General features: G+C 35.8%; 1 protein-coding gene across 5 annotated transcripts in view; it reads left to right on the top strand.

Moving 5' to 3' along the window:
* Positions 1-22,287, top strand: part of LOC106880510 (voltage-gated delayed rectifier potassium channel KCNH8) — a 135,701-nt gene that overhangs the window by 40,207 nt on the left and 73,207 nt on the right. Inside the window, exon 1 of one of the 5 annotated variants that reach the window (XM_089339350.1) lies at positions 6,574-7,330. The exons of 3 other annotated variants lie outside the window; for them this stretch is intronic. In XM_089339350.1, coding sequence (XP_089195476.1) covers positions 7,255-7,330 — 76 coding nt within the window. In that variant the 5' untranslated portion in view covers positions 6,574-7,254. Of the gene's footprint in view, positions 1-6,573; positions 7,331-22,287 lie in introns of those variants that run through there. One more of the 5 variants, XM_014930489.3, reaches the window with a different exon arrangement.

Below are 22,287 nucleotides of genomic sequence, written 5' to 3'. Positions count from 1 at the left end.
AAAATGACTGTTAAAATCGAACTGCACTCTTCAAAACTTGCACTAAGAATAAGGACAAGATAAAATTACTGCCTGCTTTTATAGCAAGTTGATGCAGGTAGTTTATCCCATCCCCCTCTGACTTTTAGTTCATGCAATTGAAAAAAACCGCATTATTTATGGGATGACCCAATAGATATGTATACATTTTTATATATATATATATATATACATACACATATGCATGTGCATGCTTTGTAATTGCTTTTGTTCATATATTTATGAATATGAATGTGTGTTGTGAATGTTTGTATCTTATATGTATGTTTGTGTTCAGGTATGTAATATATTGTTTCTATGCTTTTAAGTCATAAACAGTTATAATTTTACAGAATAAATCTCTGACACACATGTACACTGTTATATGTGCCAACATAAACAAGGATATATATTCATATAAGAATATATATAATCTGCTTCATGTATAGAAATCTCCTTCTCGTGTTTGCTAAACCAAACGTATTTGTGTATACAATTCTATGTACCTCAAATTTATCTGCCAGATGTTTCAGAAACTAAAATGAAAAAAAAGTAAGCTAACAAATTGAGAGCAAAATAAATAAATAAACAGTATCCCTCTCCAATTTTACTCAGTAATGTTTTCCAAGATAACAGATAACTGTTTTATTGTGTAATATTGTATGTTTAAGGAGGAGACTTGTATCGTTACAATCTTGTGTACATGTGCAGAAGACATGTAGAGATGGGTATACACAAACACGCATATATGTGCGTGTGTGTGTTGTGCGTGTGAATATATGTTCTTGTGCATGCATGTGTAAATGTGTGTGTGTGTATGTGTGTGTGTGTATATATATATATATATATATATATATATGCACATATACAAATATTTTTACATATGTTTGTTTGTGCGTATTTATATATCAACAATATCATAATCATCATCATTTAACGTCCATCTTCCATACTGGTATTGGTTGGATAGTTTGATAAATCTGACAAGTCAGGGAATTGCGTTGTATTCCAATCTCTCTCCCCCTCTCTCTCCCTTTTCTCTGATTTACATCTTATGGTTGCCATATATCATCCTTAACACCCTCTCATATCTTCTATCATTCTTAACATCCTTTCATATCTGTCATCAACTTCCCCCACCACCTTTGCTACTCACTATATCTATCCCTATGTACCTCTGACCTCCATCTCTGTCACTGTACATCTCCCTATTTCTCATATCTGTATGGTTTTATTATAATGCCTATTTCCAACCTTTTTGTACTGCTACTTATTGCCCTCTCCTTCATGAGTCACTCCTATTTCTTTTACCTTCTACCCACCAACTCGTATTCACCACTGGCCACACCTCCACCCTTATTCACCTTTAACTACATTCACTTCTGCCCCATCTCTAACCATCTGCTTCTCTCGTCTCACACTCTTGCAAACATACCAATTGTTTTCAATCTTGTTTCCCTTTTCTTTCTTTTACTCACTTGTATATTCAGGGTATACTCTAACACCTTGTCACTACCATCTTTGTCTATTTTGCTAGTTACTCCCACCATTATACAATATGAAGTAGCCAGGTATCTTCTCTGTAGCAAGACTCCAGTTCCTGTCCATCTATCATACTTTGGCCGCTCAACACCTGCTATAAAGCCACCTCCCTCTTTATTATTCCCCCACGTAGTTGAGGGGGATCTTTTGTTTTTGTTTTTCAAGTTCCTTGGTGACCTCACTAGTTCCAGTGCCATGAAAATCAGCACCCTGTACACTTTGAAAATTAGTTGTCATTAGGAAAAGCATTCAACTGTGGAAACAATGCCAAAGCAGACATTGAAACTCAATGCAATGCTTGAGCTCAACAGATCTTGTTGAACCAATTAACCCTTGCCAGCATAGAAGTATATATTAAATGTTGATAATGATGAAGTGTGTGTATAGTATATATATGTTAGTTAGAATTTCACAAACACTAACAGAATCATCTAATACAATGAACTGACACTAATAACACTGTAAGAAAATTTAAATTTTTTTTTCTTTGGGTAGTAAGTGTTATTTCCTATTTACTTCTATCTATAAATCAAAGGAAATGACAACTGTTCTCTTCAAACTTTGCTTTTGTGACCAGTTTTGAAACTGGCCTAGATTCAGTGCTGAGTTGCTAAATCAGAAATGTTGTTATAGCAAATATTCTGCTTAATACCAGAAATTTGCTTATCAGTTGCTTGACCTAAACCACTTGAGCATGTCCCTCAGTGACTGACAATATGTGCATCTCTGATCATGAGCAGGAGTAGTGGGGGAGCATCATAGGCATGTGCTGAGGAGGATTCGTTAGGGTTTGAATAAATGCAACAAAAGCAAAGTTTGGAGGAAACACTAGCCCATTTTTCATATTTTCTAGTGTAAGTACATAGGAAATAACAGTTCCTACCCAAGGACAAAAATCGTGTTACACACTATATTACCAAAATACTGAAGTCCAAAACCTCCTTATTAGTAGTACACCACAAGTATGTAAACTTGAGTACATACTACAAATTAATGTAATTTGTGTTTTTGTCTGTAAAAGTTCTGAACGTCATGATCCTAACTACTTTATTGACCATATGAGCCCAACACTCATCTAGGCTCACCAAGCATTTATAAGGAGCAGTTGCAACACACTTCACCACACACATAATATAAAACAAAGCTAGATAGAAAAATATTAACAGATAACACATACTATATAGAATCCTCCACAAAAATAGACAATTAATAATGGAAGAAATACTCATTTGACTACACAAAGCCAAAATAAACTCTCAGACAGTATATGCATATCACAAGAATGTGATTGATGACATGTAAAAGCTAAAATATGTGCCTGTTGATGTAGAAATCTAACAAAATTCTGGCAACAAAGTCTGCATAAATAAAGTTGCATACTATAAAGGAGGTTGTACACAAGCCAACACTATTTCTTATCCTGATGATGGGGTTGAGATTGTCTTGAAATGTTGATAAAAGTGAACTTAGGAACTTTAAGGTGTCATCCAAAGAGCAAAGATCCTATATGGAAATATGAAAACAGTCTAATAAGAATGGTGAAATTGGTAAATCGTTGTCGTCATTATCATCATTTAACGTCCGTTTTTCATGCAAGCATAGATCAGATGGTTTGATAGGGACTGGCAAAGTCAGGGGCTGCACCAGATTCTATAGTCTGTTTTGGCTTGGTTTGTGATGCAGATGGATGAGGACAGTTGCATAAAGCCACTCACAAGGCTTTGGTCAGCTGGAGACTATAGTAGAAAACACTTGCCCAACAAACCATATAGTGGGATTGAACTGAAAACCATATGGTTGAGAAGTAAACTTCTCACGACACAATGCCCCGCTACGTATATGTTTGTATGTGTTTGTGCATGCATGTGTATTTGTGTGTTTATGTTCATAAGCGTGTATGTGTGTGTTCAAATGTATCTGTATGTACTTGGGTGTACGTGTGCTTGTATGTGAGGATGTTTGTGTGTACATGCATTTGTATGCATGTGTTTTTTGGAGCTTTATTCTATGGTTCTTCCTTTGCAGAGTCCAAGTCAGTCACTAACAAAGTGGCAAGACTTTAGTTTAAGTCAAGATAAGTCTTGTGGTTTTGTGGTCAGCTGAATTGGTCGATGTCTGCATGAATGGGTACATGTTATGTGCATGTGTAGATAAACTTACACTCATTGGTGTATATGCCATTATTCTTTGTGTTTGCATGTGTATGCGTTCTATATGTATATGTGGTTATGTGCATATGTTCACCTGAGACATTAAATGGAGAATACCTGTAATGTTGTATGAATTTTCATTGTTGCTCTAATCGAATATATCTGGAGAATGTGAATCAGTTTGTTCTGTCATTTTTTTTTTGTTTTGCAGAATCCAAGCATATCTAAGTCTCCCTGTAAATGAGTTGTCACATTGCTGAATGCACTTATGATAATAGAAACAAATAAAAATCTGGATACAAGAGCTGTAGGTTCTCAATGGATGTTCTCCCTTTCTCCAAGTTTGAAGAGACATTCATGCTCACTGGGCTGCTGATCTCTGCATTCTCGCTTGACTTTTTCCTCCCTGTCCTATGCTGTTATTTCTAGCCTGTTGTGCTTACTCTGGGTTTCTGTTTATATTGGAATGTTCCACCAATATTCTGAATTTTTAAAGATATAGATACTCTCTGCTGGTGGCTGATGCACAGGAGCAATAACACTACAAGCACACAGGAAATAGATTCTCTTAAAGGCTTATTAAGGACCCCTTAGAAGTAGTTAATAGCTTTTATTACCTATTTGACCTAATTAGAAGTGGAAGAAGATATTCTAAAAGTACAGACACCAGAATAAGAATTGACTGGAGAAATTTTAAAGTTACTTGTATGAATTTATAAGAATATCTTTTACTCTACTCACAGGCTGACCAGTCTTGTGAGTGGATTTGGCAGACAGTAATTGAAAGAAGTGTGCCCTATCTATCTGTCTGTCTCTGGTGTGTGTGTGTGTGTGTGTGTGTTTATATATATATATATATATATATGTGTGTGTGTGTGCATGAAACTTGGTCATGTGGAGTTGAATTACACTATATATATATATCTATATATATATATATATATATATATATATATATATATATATATATATATATAGTGTAATTCAGCTCCACATGACCAAGTTTCATGGACACATAGACTTTGCCTTGGAACATCTGATGATAGGGACATGTCCTATGCACAACGGAACTTTCAAGGCGTGTGGAGTTGAATCAGACTGTTGTTAAATACATGTAATTCCACCCAAATGTGTTGAGTACTGTTTTATTTTGTTTGCTCATTCACTTGTTTTTATGTGCGCATGTGCGTGTGTATTGCATGCAGGGTGTTCAGGCTAAATTTGATAGTTTGCATAAAAGGTAAAGAAAGCACAATATCCCATCCGAAAATATAAGTTATTTCAAAGAAGAAAAAAAAATATCAACTTGATTATGGTTGCGAGATAACAGTTTACTCAAAGTAACCACCCTCTGCTTCCACCATGGTCTCATGATGGCTCCAGAACCTGGTGCATGCATTCCTCACTGTGTCCCTGGGAAGATGTTCAAACACCTCTTGATCTTGGTGTTGCAAGCAGAGCAGTTGGTGTCTTTCTTGACTGTGACTCACATATAGTAATTCACGGGATTACAATTGGAGGAATAAGGAGGCCAGAAACTGAGGCTCATGATGTAGATATTCTCCAGCAACCACTTCTGACTCTTTCTTGATGCATAGCAAGAAATGGAATGTGGATCCCACACATACGACCTTTCAGCAGTTTCATATAGGTGTTTGAATTGAGCTTGAGGCCCTGATCAAAAACGTGTGGTAGCATGACATCACCCTCACTGGATATAAATCCAAAAAGACTGCTGGCTATAGCATTGTAGTCTCTGTTGCAGCTGTGCATATCATGTCTTAAAGCCTTTATAATGTCCACAGAGCATTTTTTTCTACTCTAGGCACAAGGCCTGAAATATTTGGGGAGGGGGCCAGCTGATTAGATCGACACCAGTATGCGACTGCTACTTAATTTATCAACCCCGAAAGGATGAAAGGCAAAGTCAACCTTGGCAGAATTTGAACCCAGAATGTAAAGACAGATGAAATACTGCTAACCATTTCACCTGGCGTGCTAACGTTTCTGCCAGCTCACCGCCTTAGTGTTCACAGAGAATTGAGTAGCAGTCTTGATGTTGGTATTTTGAATCATCATGATATAGGTAAATGTTTTCCAATATGCAGATGGCTCCCGTCTTCCGTGTTAGCTAACATTTTTTCAACTACAACTTTAATCTTTATGCTTTCCAATGCAATTGACTGTTCTCCAATATGTCAAGCTGTTCCTGGAAAAAGAAGACATAAAAAATTGTCAAATTTAACCCAAACACCCTTTATATACGTTATTCCTATGTAAGAGCACAACTTTTGGTGCAAATCTGATGAAATGCCATTCTGATATATAAAACTGCAAATTTTATACAACTTTTCACTTGGAACTTTTGCATGCAATGACATTAAAAACAAGGTGGCACTGAGGCAATTGTGACTGGTCATTAAAGATATGCTTAAATTTATTCTTTGTCTTCTTATTTGGATTACATATTCATATGTATGTATGTATGTATATATATCCACACACACACACACACACACAGACGTATGTAATATATATATATATGTATGTACTATGTACTTATGTATGTGTGTGTATGTATATATGTATGTATATTCGTATATATATATATATATATATATATATATATATATATATGGTCCAACCCATGCCAGCATGGAAGGCGGACGTTAAACGATGATGATGATCTATATATGTATATGTATAAATATTTATATGTATATGTTTGCGCGCGCGCGCGCGGTTGTGCCTGCCTGCGTGTTCAATTACGTGTGTATCTTCATATCTGTGCGCTTGATTATACACTTCATGCATATGTGTTTAATTGGTGTGTACGCACGCGCGTACGTACGTGCGTGCGTGCGTGTATATATGTTAGAGCGATGCTGGTGATTCTTAGTACATGTATAGCTTATATTTTTCCTTCCTTCTCCTCGAAGCCCGCATGCAAGCATAATTTGTATATTCCTTCCAAAACTTCTCTGAGCACACTACCGCGAGGAAATGTATTTATTTTTTAAATGTTATAAATCTGTTTATTATTTATAATTAATGCAATTTAATGTTCAACTTGTGTATAGAGTTTTAAGCATAGTTTGTTTCCTATTCTGGAATCTGAGGAATAATCTGAAAGAAAGACAAGAAAAGCTAAACGCATTCATCCAACCACACTCACACAAACTTATCATAGATACACAGATTTAGGAAAAGAAAGGTATATTTATCTCACCAACACCACTTACTACCGCTTCTCTGTTGTATAATTTTGTAAATGAAACTAGTTAATTTTTGTATTCGAGTATTATTTACCTTATAGGTATATTCTTTTAAAGAAAAATACCAGTTAGATTATTTATTTTATTTATAACAATTTCACTTCTTTATTCATTTTGTTTTATCTTGTCTGATGACGTCATGGGCGGGGGTGATTGTGAGATTTTGGACCAAAAGTGAGGAACTCTTTGGAAATTATCAACAATAACAGAAACAACTCCGAAGTTGTTTGTTTCAAAGGCCTAATAGGAAGTAACGTTGTCGGTCTGTTATGAAGAACACAAAAGAAATGTCACTGCTGAAAGATTTAGAAAAAGTATTGAAAACTATGGGTAAAAAGTACCCTGGTAAGTGCAGTTATATATATATTTTTTGTATGCTTATTTTCTTGTTTTTCAGTATAATTTAAGAGTAGTATATATAGCTGAAACCGAGGAGCATGTTTTTTGTTTGTTTGTTATTTTTTCTATCCCTCGTTTGCGTTCTGAGTTCGAATTTGGCGGGGACAGAATCAATGAAATAAATAGCAATACTAAGATCTTTTGACACTTGGCTTCTGCTTCCAAAACAATCAATAATTACTACAATTTATTACCAGGTTGGTGAAGACAGCTGAAGGGAATATATAAAGCTGACTCAATGTGTGACTGTATTTAGATTATTTCTTATACATGCTCAGTTTATTTCTTATACATGTTCAGTTTATGTCAGTAATATGTTGCAGTCGATGCGGTCAACAGTTCTCCATATACTATATAAGTTAACTCTACCTTGTAAGAAAAAAAAAATGAAAACAGTAAATATTTGTTTGCAACGTTGTGTGCAGTTTGATTCCACGAAACACCTGTCTCTTGAAATATGTTTTTTTCTTTTTCATTATTTCCTTAAAGAAAAATAAAAGCTACCCACCATGTCGTCTATTTATGTGATACTCTGTTTAATGCTACTCCGTCAAGTCAATATATTTACTGTGTGGTATCCTTACTTTTAAATTATCTTTTATACTTTTTCTCCAGCTAATGTTTTTCTTTTTCTTTTTTTTTTCTTCGAATCATTGGGATCAATAAAGTCGATGTTTATCATTTTCTGTTGTCATTTCGATTCAGTTCAGTCTTGAATAGATCTATGTTCAAAGGTATTCCGGTCGGGGCTATCACGCACATCTTTTAGTTTTCTTGACAGTATATTTAAGACCAAATATTCTAGCGGGCCGAGTGATCACTTAACGGCCTCCTCGTTGACTCTGTTTATTATTGTTAGTTCCTGCATTAAACCGACGAGTGACCGGCGCTGGTCTTTTTCTGATAGTTTTTTTCTCTCTCTTTTGTCTCCAAAAGAATTGAACAGTGAGCAATTGTTGCTGTTTACACTGTTGAATTATGCGACCCACGTTACCTAGCTAAGTGAACTCAACCGTTAAGAGTTGTCTTGATTACAGATACATGCATTGCCAATGACCAGCTACAAATCACCGATTTGCTCAGCAGCCAAATAACTCGTAAATCTGTGGCAGTCCCTTTATTTCAATATTGATTTTTTACATTGACACAAGACAACATATTTTCGGGGAGGGTATAATCGATAAAACCAACCCCCAATATTTCATTGTTATTATATTTCATCGACCGTAGACGGATGAAGGGCAAAGTTCACCCATGTAGAATTTCAGCCCAGAAAGCAATGTACCGGAACAAAATTCCGAAAGCCATCATGTCAAGGCTCTATTAATTTTGCTAATTGCTCACACTATTTTTAATTCTAATATTATCGTAAATGATAGAAGTGAAGTATCGGTGGAGAGCCGGACAAAATACCGTGTAGCATTTATTTACGCCTCCTTACGTCCTATATTCAAGCCCTGCTGAGGTCGACGCTTACTTTCACCCCTCCAGGATCGATAAAATAAGTACTAGCATAGTGCAGGGTGTCGTCATAATTGTCTCTGCTCTCTTCTTAGGCTTGCAGCAGTGTTACAAATCAATGTTACTTCTATTTGTTTATTGATATGCAGGCTTTAGTGCCTGGGTGTGCTTCAGAATATTCTGGGTTGGCATTAATTTGTAATAATGCTAAAGTGGAGTAAATCTGAGGGTGCATCATTGAATGGTGAGGAGACAGAGCCGTCCAGTGCAACCCCTTAACGACGGGCATCTTGATATGGCAACCCTAACACTAGGGGTGTTCTTGGACACTTTCAATGGCTCCACTGAGTTAACACATGCCGTTTGTTTACATTCTATTCCTTGCTAGCCAATTTCCGACTACCTTAGAAGCAACTGAATCTTTAAATATGATACAGTTTATAAAATATGTTCACGTGTAATGAACATATTCATGAATCTCTCACTCTACCTCGTACATATTCATTCAGTTGCTGGCTACAGCCCATTCTGATTTCCTGGTTGTTGCTATTTCACTTCACCTAGGCCGCTAATGTTCCTGGGACAGACTACAGCATCCTACCTTTCAGCTCCCCTTTAACCACTCAGCATAATCACGCAGGGAAAAAGGAATAGTTCATACTGGAATTACAAACATTAGATTTAATTTTTATGCCAGCATATATATATATATATATATATATACATATATATATATATATATAATTTGTAAGGGTGTGTGTACACGCAAGAGAGAGTTTGATATTGTACAGTTGTGCTTATGTTTTGTTAACATAAAGTATTAGAATTGGTGTTGTCTTTAGTGTTAAATGATGAGCTGCAAAACAGTAATGGGCCGAACTAAATGTTTTGCAGTAGCTAGTTATATCCCTTAACGTTTTGATGGCAGGGGTTGATTTTTGTCTGCTGTCCTTGCAGAGTCAATAAAATATATTACCAGTCAAGTACCAACTACACCCTCATCCTCACAAAATTACGACCATATGCCAATGTACGAGGTGATTACTGCGTCTTATAATGCATATTTTGTTGCTGTTAATACCTATTTATTGTTGCAACAGTTATTGATGACGATATGTCAATGTTCTGAAGTTCTGCTTTTTTTCTTTTGTATTGTTGATATCGTCGGGCTTTTTGATTTGCTCTTTCGGTCTTTCTTATAAGTTGCGAGGCTTATTTAGACGTTTTTAATGACGATGCTTATTATTATTATTATTATTATTATTATTATTATTATTATTATTATTATTATTATTGTTGTTGTTGTTGTTGTGCATGATGCTGTTTAATGTTCAGCTGTCGGATTTCAAAATGTCTGTCGGTTGTGACGTAAATAATCAACTGGGGAACAATGCGCCTTTAGTGACTGTAATTCAGTGATAGTAATCTGAAAGATTAGAGATTATATATATATATATATACACACACACACACACACACACACACACACACGCACGCACACGTGTCGGGGTGATACAAAAAGTAAAAAAAAACAAAAACAATTTTGGAATCGTTATCTCTTTAATACATGCTGATACCTTTTATATTTCTTGTATATAAGGTCTATTTTCAGAAAATTAACCCAGAAATAGGAGTCGAGATAAATAGAATTCTTTTTCTTTATTTTGTTATTTTTCTTTTAAATACAGCAATAAATGTCTGATAAACGAGAAACTTCTACAAAACCATTTAGAGATTTAAAATATTTATATATCTTTTAACGTAAAAGTATGCATAAAGTCATTGCTATTTTTGTTTCTCCTTTGCATGTTTTGACGAGAATTCCTACAGTAATCTAATATCATTACAGGTTGATAGTCCGATATCCAAGGTCTCTAAACTCTGAAAGATTTTTGAATGAGAGAAGCTCCACAAATTGAAAATTTCGAGTAAAAATTTGAAATGTTTACGGGTGATGTACAGCTGTTGCGGGTCACTTGTCGGGCTGTCAGCTGTTAAGAGTGACCTTTGCTGCTCTGGGCTGGGCTTTCCTAGTTTAGCCTAGTTTGTTGGTATCAGTTTGTTGTCAGCAGACGTCATAACAACATCTTTGTGCCTGCATTATTTACCAAGTGTGCAGGGCTACACTTGGTGTTGAAAATGCTAAAACAGCCTGCATATATCATTATGAGTAATCATGCAAGGAAAAAAGGGAAACCTTGTCAATACCTTAGAAAATTAAGTTGCTGCAAAATCTCAGCAGCTGTGTAAACGTGATCGAGAAGTTTGGGTTTGAAATGACCCCTTAAAAAGCAGAAAGACAAAGTATTGAAGTTCTATATTGAAATGACGAGCTGAAAATTTGAAATATGTTGCATAGAGAAAAAATTGATGATCTTGGATCATGTATTGATAGAGTAAATCCGTTTACTTATTGAAGGACCTGAGCAGTGTGCATTCCCCACAGGGAAAGAAATCTTGGCTGTATATAAAATCCAATAGAACCTACCACTTAAAGAATAATTTGATTTTATCTTCACATAAAAACTCAGTTAGTGAAGGTGCTATTACCTGTAAGATAGTCCAACTAAGCAGTTTCCAACAACAGTAAGAGTCATTCAGATTATATCCTTAGGCAAAACCTTGAGCCTGTCCAAGACAAGTGCTTAACCATCAAACAGAAGTGATCAAAACATCGGCAGTGTGTATCTCTCTAACCTTGACTATGTCAACAGTCTTTTCCTTAGTCTTCCTGAAGCCGCATGGAGCCTAGGTGTTTCATTCATAAATGCACACATTGCTCAGTCTGAGATTCAAACCCGCGATCCCTTGACTGCGAGTCTGCTGCTCTAACCACAAATGCATAAACAGAGCCTGAAAGATTGCTTGGAGATACATGGCGTATTTTATAGATATGTATCATAAATGCATGAAACTATTAGTAGCTCTTTCAGTATGTGTATTAAATTGATATTTATCTCTCACTGAATGGGGTACTTTTTTTGTTGATTCCACCTATATTGGATCTCTATTATATTTTTATATACATTTACTTATAAATGTACAAATTCATACATTTATACACATATGTTTACATATTAATACACAACCATGCACTTACACATTACACATAGACACATATATTTAGATGCATGTATATATACAAGTACACACATCATCATCATTTAGTGTCTGTTTTCCATGCTGGCATGGGTTGGATGATTTGACCAGGGCTGGCAAGCTGCAGAGCTGTACCAGGTTCCAGTCTGATTTGGCCTGGTTTCTACAACTGGATGCCCTTCCTAACACCAACCACTTTACTGTTTTCACACTGTAAACTTTCACTAGTATACTTCCCAAGCTTCCTTTATCCCAGCATGGGAGGAAGCGAGGAGGAGGATTAAAACCTTAGAATCGTCTCCGAATTTAAAAACGTACACTTATGCAAAAAAAAAAAATTTTTTTTAATCGAAAACAAAGAAACAAAGAATTTGGTGGAGTAGAGGGAATCAGATATTGGAACTCTGGAAAGTTTATTTATTTATTTTAATGCAAAATCGTTATCTCCGTTGTTGAAAATGTATTAACACCGTAGAAATTTCTTTTGGTGGGCAGAGGTGGAATTTTAGGGAATATGCCCGACACATCTGCTTTTTCAGTTTTTGGTTTCCTTTTATAATCTTCAATTTTTTTTTTCAATTGTATCATGTTATGATGGAGGCCAGTATTTCGGAATAAGCGCGCCACTTAGTCGGTAGTGACTTTTTTTTTGTATTATATTTAAAATTTATTTTTTATTCAATTAAAAAATATTTTTGTACTTCCGCAACATCAACATAACTCTTATTTCTTGCATCCGTACAAACAGTTGAATTACATTGTTTTTCAAATTAAGAAAATTTCTATTTCAGAATGTAATGCACACACACACACAGCGCACGCGCGTAATTTGTAATGGAATAAAGTGACGACAAAGTCAAAGAAATATAGAGAAAGCTCCAACGTTCAATCCAGTGTCGTCTTAACAATTTTATAGGACCCCGGGCAAATCAATGTAGTCGGAACGTATAGTATTTATTGATAACAAGCCACAGCATACATAGATCAGAATTGGGGGCGCCTCGACCTGTGAGGCCCCGGGCAAACTGCCCAGTGTATCGATGCCTTAAGACGGCAATGATTCAATCCTTAAAAGAGGAGAGGTTGCCCCCCCCCCCAAACTTTCTATCTTTACTTCTGTCTTCATGCATATCCTTGTCTATGGTCGTCATAATGTGAATTTGGTAGAGTGGAGCGAAAAATGCAATTTTCGATATTTTGTTGCGAATTAGGGTTAAAAGAAAGGTGTATAAAGAACTTTGCTGTTAAATATTTTTTCTGGTTCCGCAATGCAATTGAAAATTTTAAAAATCGCTATGTTTGGTCGAATTTTTGATTTCGTGGATTATAAATCATAACAAATACATAGTTCTATATAGCAGAATGCCAAACAGTAAATATAGTATCCTTAAGAGGTTGCATACCAAGTTTCAATACAATTGACTAATATCTTGAGGTTCAGCATTGACAAAAAAGAGAACGGGAGAGTGAACTTCTCTCCTGTGTCGTTGTGTGTGGACCTACGTCGTACGTGTGTGAAGTTTTCTGCTTTGTACCTTGATTTTATAGGCCGTTGTATTAAAATTAACGATCGTGTTAAATTTAGTGATGACTCGCGAGCGAGTTTTGCCAACTTACAAGGACGTATGTATTTTATTTGAACGAGAAAAAGAAAAGAATGTAGTTAAGAAAGATCCTTCAATTAAACAAATTGTCAAGATTGTAGCAGAAAAGATAACTCTGCTTTGGGAAGAAAGGCACCCGTCCCTTGTGTTACGATTGAATCAGTCAGACCGAAAATCTTAGACTTTTATCTCAAGTACCAAGCATTACCAAAATCTGTGAAAAATAGAAAAATGTGCCATCGTTTCAAACTAAGTGTAATGTGTTGAAAACAATGCAACAAAAGATTTATTTGACATTTCCTGTTGCAAGTGCAACTCGTTTAAAAACTGCAGTTGTAGTAGAGACAAAAAAGCACCACAGAGAGAGCAAATTTTTTTACAGGATCAACGGACAAATCGGAAAATGATCATTGGCGAAATAGATCAAGCAATATCTAAGCAGAACGTTCAGAGGTTGATTAGAAAGAATCGGCCAGAGCATAGTCGCCCTTCTATGTCAGTAAAGGAAAGTTTAAGATTTTCGGTTTAACTGACTCAATCGTAACATAAGAGATGGATGCCTTTTGCCAAAGAAGAATTATCTTTCCTGCTACAATCTTGACAATTTGTTTAATTTATTTGAATGTGTGTGTAATCTAGACCTCGGTGACCTAGGTTTAGAAATAATAAAGAAAAGTCTATTTCACATAATTTTGAAATTTCAAGTGTGTTACGTAGTCTGAAGGTATATATTTTAGAGGTTGGGATTTTAACACTCTTGTTTTTAAAAAAACATTCTTGAAAACATATTTCGAAAATCTGCGTAAAAGGTACCTTTTTTCGCTCCATTCTGATGAGCAACCCAAAGAGACTAGCGAGCCGCATGAGACATGACTCATCATCAGGAAGGCTGCACAAGTAAAAGAAGAAGAAAAAAAAAGGTAATTTTTTTGTTGGCGTGCCATTTAGGAAGACCTGCGGGCCGGAATTGACTCGTGACTGGATTGCACACTACAACCTTAAGTGAACATTTTATTTTACTTTATAGATTTTAATGAATTAATAAATTAAAAAAATTACAAATAAATCATTGTCTTTTAGAGAAAATATTTTACACATAAATCATTCGGAATTTGACGAAAAGTCATATATTCTGCTTTATTTTAATGTCGTTTTTATTGATTTCATTTTTTACGTTGTTCATTTGTAATTGTTGTTGACGGGAATCTGGAAATTGTTTAGGCTGCGTGTTGTTCCCATATAAAACCAAATTAGCAGAAAAATTCCTGTAGTAAATTCATAACACTGCATAAGCATTTGAACAGGATTTATTGTGTTGCATTAGCATGAAAAGATGTTAATGCATTATATTTTATGGAAACAGTGAGGAGCAAATATAATCTGACATGCAAGGAAAATGTCTGTTCGAAGTTTGACGTTTGTGCTGGTTATGACATAACTACGATCGTGGCCCAGATAGATGCATTTAATTTATGGGCGTTTGTTGGGGTCTAATGTCACTCAAACGCTCCGAAAGCCCCCAGAATGCAAGAGTACTAATAGTTCAACTAATGACTTTTCAGATGATGTAAAGCTTCCCACCATTATATACGAAGAAGATATAACTATTTTTGTTTTGTATGTGTGCATGTTAGTCTCATTTTCATAAAATGTGCTCAGCAGTTCATGCTATGTAAGTGCAAATCCCAGCGCTTTATATACAGATGCCGTGTCATGTCTTCTTAGAAAAACGAAGGTGAGCGAGAAACTAATCACAAAGGAAGGAAACATTTTGAAGCTGACACCGCCGGAAGAGCTATCGGCCAACGTGACAAAAAGAACAGTTATTTTCAAAACCATGATGGCAGCCACGAGAAAGGTAGAAATAGCACCAATAGAGGCCATAGAAGAATGTGTTAAGCAATTAAAAAGATTCACTACTTATATTACGAGAGGAAGAAGATACGCCACTGTGGAGGTGCGCTTCACAACGATGGAGGAAACAATAAAGCACTCTACAGAAGCAATAAGGACAGACGAATGGGTGCTGTTGCCTTCGCACTGCGGCAAACGTGTGGCCAAGGTGTGAGTGGGTAAGGTGCCACCCGAATTAAATGAAGAATGGCTGATGACAGCCATAATATATAATATGAAAGAAGGGAATATACTGAAGGCTACAAGGACCGAGAAGGTAGATTAGTGGGGATATGGGATCGAACTAACGATTCAGGCAACAACAGAGGATTTGAACAGTGTGGTGGAGGAGATTGTGCTACCAGAAGATGTGAGACTGAGAGTTACTGTGGAGGGTAGGCCGCCAGTGTGTTTCACATGTGGAGAAAGGGGCCACATGAAGGGATGGTGCGCCCAAAGAAAGCCACAAACAGAACAGGAGGAGAGACAGGAGAGTGTGGACCAGGTAGTACAGAACAGGGCAACAGAAACAGGAAGCGGAGAAGGGATTCACAATGGTTAAGAAGAAAAGGAGGAGGAGCGGAGGAATGAGTTCTCCGCCTGAGAAGCAGAAAAAGAAGAGAGACGAGGTGAGAAAGGAAGCTATGAAGGAGGGCAGTAGGAAGGAGAAAGAAAGTAAAAAGAAGGTGGAGTTACCAGTGGGGAAGGAGTCGGAAACCCAATTGTATGAAGGTGAGATGGAGAAACTATTTATGGAGGAAGAAAAGAGAACCAAAAGTCCAAGAGAGAGGAAAGAAGATACGATGAAGAAAAGGAACCCTAACCCTAATCCCTTCAAAAGAAATCGCGCTCTCTGTATCTCTTTCGCTTTTACGACGTCGTTTCCCTCTTTCCCTCCAACACTTTTTACGGAAAAGGCCGATCTTTGGTAAAGATCGCCGAAGACTGGTGCTGCATGGGAGTGGGGCCCATGCATCCATTTTCATTTTTTCATAACTTTCATTTCATTTACATTCGTTTTATGTTTTGTGTCCCCACTGTGGTCTTGTTTGTCCTTGTGGTGTACCCATCTATGTTTAGAGCTTTATGCCTAATAAAGAAATCGGAGACATAACACGTGTTCTTTTCAGGATATTGACGACAAAATGACAATTTCCAAATCCTGTTTCTTGACTGAGTGAAAATGATCAAACTTTAAACCTCTATAACTTTTTAAAAACATTTTTCTGGAAACAATGAAGAACCTCCAGCAATTCAGTTTGGGTAATTGTATTATTGTGCCAAATTTGAAAATTTTCAGTAAACTTTAATTTTTGAAATACTGGCAGCCAAACCGTGATTTGAAACCTGTATGTAGCAAAACATAAGTTCGAATCCAATGCTACACATTCACTTCATTCAATTACAAATTGCTTTTATTCATGTGTCCATGTGTCTGATTCGTGTTATCGAGCATTTGGAGTTTACCGTCCTAAATAGAATTTTTTCAAATTGAAAAATAATCAGTTAATTACCAAACCTCGATTTTCGACTTCGAAAATTATTTTTGATTTTCTCTCTCTGTCCTTTTTTTTTTTTTTCTGTTTCGAAATCGAAATATCTGATTCAAACGTTACAAAGTGAGGGGGTGGGGAATTTCGACGTTTTGAATATTTTTCGAGAATCGTTACCTTTCATGTTTAAAACGTATTTTCGCAAAATAATAATAAAAAAAAAAAAAGAAACTCCGAAAAATACCATGTAGAAGACATAAATTAAAAAGTTACGGCTGGTTAAGTAGTGTGCTTATACTGAAACTCCGCCTGATTGCGTATCTGTTTATTTTCATATATTCTCTCGTCCATTTAATACCTGCCGTTTGTTTTTCTTTTATTGATATTTAATCTTTTCCTATGTTGGTATATCGTTTTAACATTTTGCTTACTGCTTGCATGTCTGATAATAAATATAAATCTTTTATGTATATATATATATATATATATATATATATATATATATATATATATATATATATACACATATATATATAATCTACCTGAAAAACAAATATATTTGATATATTCTGGTACGGTTTGGAATGATAACAGATGAAGCACCATTTACTTCAGATGTCTCGTTTTCTTAAGTTTTGTTTTTGTATTTATTACTTGTTTTATTGTTAAACATGCACCAGTTACTCGCACTGTTGATAATACAGTAAAACGAACTGTTCAAGGCAGCGAGCACATGCTACAGGATATATAACTTGAAAGAATAATCCTTTAAGTTGTTGCCGTAATCTATTTTATTTGCTCTGTATCTAAAATGGTAACAATGTAAAAATAATACATTCGCAAATAAATGACTGAGAAGAAACATTTAAAAAAAAAAAGACCGATGGTAGTTAGTGGTTTGTTGGAGTTGGTTGGTAATGGATGATAAGCGGAGAAAAATACGTAGATTGGCCTTTTGATGACATTTCATCAGTGAAAGTACTTTACCTGCGACCGCTCGCATTTCCTTCTCCCGCCTTCGTACTTTGCGATCCGAAACAAACACTTCTTTCAATAATATGTGACGCTTCGTTTAATTTTCTTCTCTTTTTGTTTCTTTCTTTACATGCGCTAAAAATAAGCAGATTTCAATGCAAATAGAACCAATACTTTTATCTGCAGAGCGCTTTGCAATTCTTCAAAATTCTTATATAATATAATGCGTTTATCTTTCTCTGGATAGTTGCGAAGGCACGTGGCTTAGTGGTAAGGTCTTGAGTTCAATTCCCGGTAGTGCATTGTGTCGTTGAGCGAGACATTCTGTTTCACGTTGCTCCAGCCCATTCGGTTGGCTAAAATGTAATTCAAAGGGCCAGCCTTGTTACATTATGTGTCACGCTGAATTTCCCTGAGAACTATGTTAAGGGCACGCGTGTCTGTGGAGCGCTCAGCCACTAGCACGTTGATTTCGCGAGCAGGCTGTTCCGTTTTACTGGATCAACTGGAACTCTCGTTGTCGTAACCGACGGAGTGGCAGTTCTCTGGTTAGTTAGTTATTTGGAGGGGGTGAAGTAGAGCCATTTGCCGTCTTAAGGCTTGGGCACACCGGGCAGTTTCCTGGTGGCCTCAAGCATCTAGGGCTCCAATTCTAACAGTGAATAAACACTATAGGGTTCTGAATTGATTTGGCCAGGGACATATGATGCGGCTCTAAATAGGATCCTTGTTCGTCGGAATACGATGTTATTACCGCCTTTGTAAATATGGCCGAGGAATATTTTAAACCTTTATATAAAAGCTTTTAATCATGATGGCACATGCACGCATCTTTATACTTTACTGTTGCAAATATTGATGTGAGAACCTAAATGCACGAAGATAAGTCACTGATAACTTTATAGTACCTGCGATTTCTTTCTTTCTTTTTCTTTCTCTTTCTTTCCTTCTCTCTTTTCTTTTAGTTTGTTTCTTTCTCTCATTTCTTTCTTATTCTTTCTTTTTTTTCTCCTTATTTATTTAACTGAATAAATTCAGCATCACATACATGCCCACATCTGTTTGTCTCATTCACGTTTTCCCAAACTAGAAACTCAAATTCTTCAGTTTTGGGCGAGTTATTCCATTTAATTCCTTTCCTCTATTTCTGCATCTCTCTTCAAATCTTTTTGTCTCTCCCCCCCCTCTCTCTAACACACACACATCTCTTCTAGCTGTTATATTTTACAAGGTAGAATCTGATGCATCCTTCGTTCCTTGCACCTTTCGAGGAAAGAAGATACTACTGTTTTTGCATTTCTTTATACCCCCACTTCCACGTTACCCCGCGAAAGTCTCTCTCTCCTACTTTCTCTTTTTACGTAATGTCTTTGTGTTTGTGTGCGCTAGCCTCGTTGATTATGCAATCTATTCACGGTCCTCCTTTTTATGAGCTGGAGATTTAGACTAGAGAAACGCGATCACTTGTAAATGACAAGCTAAACACCAATTCTATAACATTTCCCTATTTTACTTATGCTCGTCTGTGGTGGAGACGTCTACTAAGATATATAATTTTCGTTTGCTCGTTTCATGCTCGTCTTTCGTGCAGGCATAGTCCGGATTGATATTTATTGGAGTCGACCCTTTCCTGTTTTCATATGTAAGGGATATTTTTTTTTTCACTCAATTTCAAAGTGCTGATCTGTTGAAAATACTAAATAGACTGACCGATAGTCCTATATGGATTATTGGTTTCAAATTTTAACACAAGGCCAACAGTTTTGGGGAAGGGCATTAGTTGATTACATTGACCCCCAGTGCTCAACTGGTACTTATTTTATTGACCCCAAAAGGATGAAAAGCAAAGTTGACCTTGGCAGAATTTGAACTCTGAATTTGAACGTAAAAACAGATGAAATGCTTCTAAGCATTTTGCCTGGCATTGTAACATTTTCCACCAGCTCACTGCCTATTCCTATGTATAATATTGAAAAAAAGCAAAACAAGAGGAACCATTTAAATTTGTTGATACTATCAAAAGTGAAATTGTTGAAAAAATTTGACAGTAGAGTAAGTGTGAATAATCTGAGAACTTTGGTATTGAAACAACCACTATGTATAGTTCTATATTTAAGAGATGAGGAATTATTTACATTATTTACATTTGACGGAAATTTCCCCAAGACACCTGACGAAGGCTGGAGGGTATATCAGCCGAAACGTTGTGTTAACAACAAACAAGATGAGGACAAATATCCGTCAAATGTAAATAATGTCAACCACTATGTATGTCCTGAAGAAATAGAATAAACTGCTGAAGGTCTACTCTGAAAGTAATGAACAAAAGTTAATGGGAAAAAGGAAAAACGTTGCACAGAGCAAAAAAATCAAGATCTTGATCATGTGTTGATGGAATGAATTTGTCAATGTTTGGAGTGAACATATACTACGTAATGGAGTGATAGTCAAGAAACAAGCAAACCCAGCTAATGAACTGAATATAACTGTGAATATTCATAAGTTTAGTTAGAAAAATTTCAACAGCATAGCATGAAAATATTTAAAGGTTTGTGGTGATAAGATATCTGTTGATTATAAAGCAGTCCAGAAATTTATGGAGGAGTTTGCAAAGATAACCACTGATAAAAATTTAACAGCAGAACAAGTGTATAATACTGATGAAACATCTGTGATATAGTGTTGTTGTTCCAACATTCATTACATCTGATGAGAGACCAATTTGAAGAGTTAAGGATACCAAGATCAGATTAACCGTGGATGTGCTAATACAACAGGCATCCATGAATGTAAACTTGTAGTAGGTAAAGGTTTGCATTCTTATTGTTTTAAAGGTATGAGTACATTGTCTGTGCACTATTAAAAGGTATGGGTCATCAGAGAAATTTTTCTTTGTTTTAGTTTTCTGCACTCTGATCTCAAATCCTGCTAAAGTCAACTTTGATTTCTATCCTTTTGGGATTAATAAAATAGTGCCAGTTAAGAATGGTGGGTTAACAAAACTGTTAGAAGATTGAGTGAGATGCCTTTTTAGTATTGCTTCCAGCTCTTTGTGTCCTGACATAATACCTGCAATGACATCACAAGTTACTAGACTCAAGTACCCCTGGATTGGAGGAAATGAGCTCAACCATCTTCCAGCTGTCACCAACATCTTTCCTGCTTTTCATTATTGAGCACCCTGGGAATAAACTTTGCACAAGTTCATGAATAATTCTGAGAACACTTGCCATTCCAACTCCAAACTGTATGCTAATTGTCTTTACAGACACATGATTGTCTTCATCCAGAAAATTGTGGACTTTCTTAACCAGCTCTGATGTTCTAACATCCCTCTCCCTCCCATACCTTGCATCAACTCCCACCTCCTCTCTACTATCCTTATCCTCTTGTGCCAGTGACAAAAAGATGCTTGGTTCATACAAGTTAATACATAAGCAATCTGGAGTATTTCATAATTTTCTGTTGCATTCTGTCCAGTTTAACACAAAACTTAACTGCATAGCAAATTTCCAAATTGTCATCATGTCCTGACTACATTCAGCAAACCAGTCACCTGTGACAAGTAGTATTTAGTAGGATGTGTTCAAAGTACCTTTACAGCTGTCTCCTTTAATCTGGAATAAAAATTGCTGGCAGATCAACTTATTAGATGTATAGTAATGATATACTAAGATTTACAATAATCTAGGACAGTTACATCTGTCTTTCCTAAAAAACATCTCAAAACTTCTGGAATACACCATATATATTAAATATGTATTATGCTGGGTGGATAACTTATGTATATGAATGTTTCTTCCTGTACCATTATCTCGATTCAAAAGAGTACTTCCTATATTTCTTGGCAGCGTTCTTTAAATGTATGTATTGTTACTTTGGAAGCAAATTTGCAGATATGGAAAGCTTATTTTGTTTGATTGTTTTAGTATTGTTCTTCATGTAAATATCAGGTAAGCATCTTCATTATTTTGCATCTTTTTTTCTCATTCTTTTTCTTGCAACTATGCTGGGTGTATATTACATTCTTACTTACATATATTGGTCAGTATTTTATACATACACAAAGAAGTTTATGAGATTTAATAACTTCACTTCAAAGGCTTTGCAATCATTGATCCTGAGATCATTACAAATCCAGCTGTTGTATGAATTTACTTCAGTGTCTGTTTATAAGTCTGTCTAACGTCTTCTAATTCAATTTTGTGAGCATAAAAATAAGCCCTTCACAATGAACATTAAATAATCAGCACCAGTATTCAAAGACGTTTCAGTATTTGCTGAAACTATTCTTGCCATTATGTTATGTAAAGTGCTCCGTAACTTAAGCTGAACCTACCTCTTTTAGAATACTTTTGAAAACCAGACAGATTATGGA

The sequence above is a fragment of the Octopus bimaculoides genome, chromosome 21, assembly GCF_046866305.1.
Source record: "Octopus bimaculoides isolate indiv1 chromosome 21, ASM4686630v1, whole genome shotgun sequence".
In the NCBI taxonomy this organism is placed as follows: Eukaryota; Metazoa; Mollusca; class Cephalopoda; order Octopoda; family Octopodidae; genus Octopus; species Octopus bimaculoides.
This window is presented reverse-complemented; position numbering and strand designations above follow the sequence as displayed.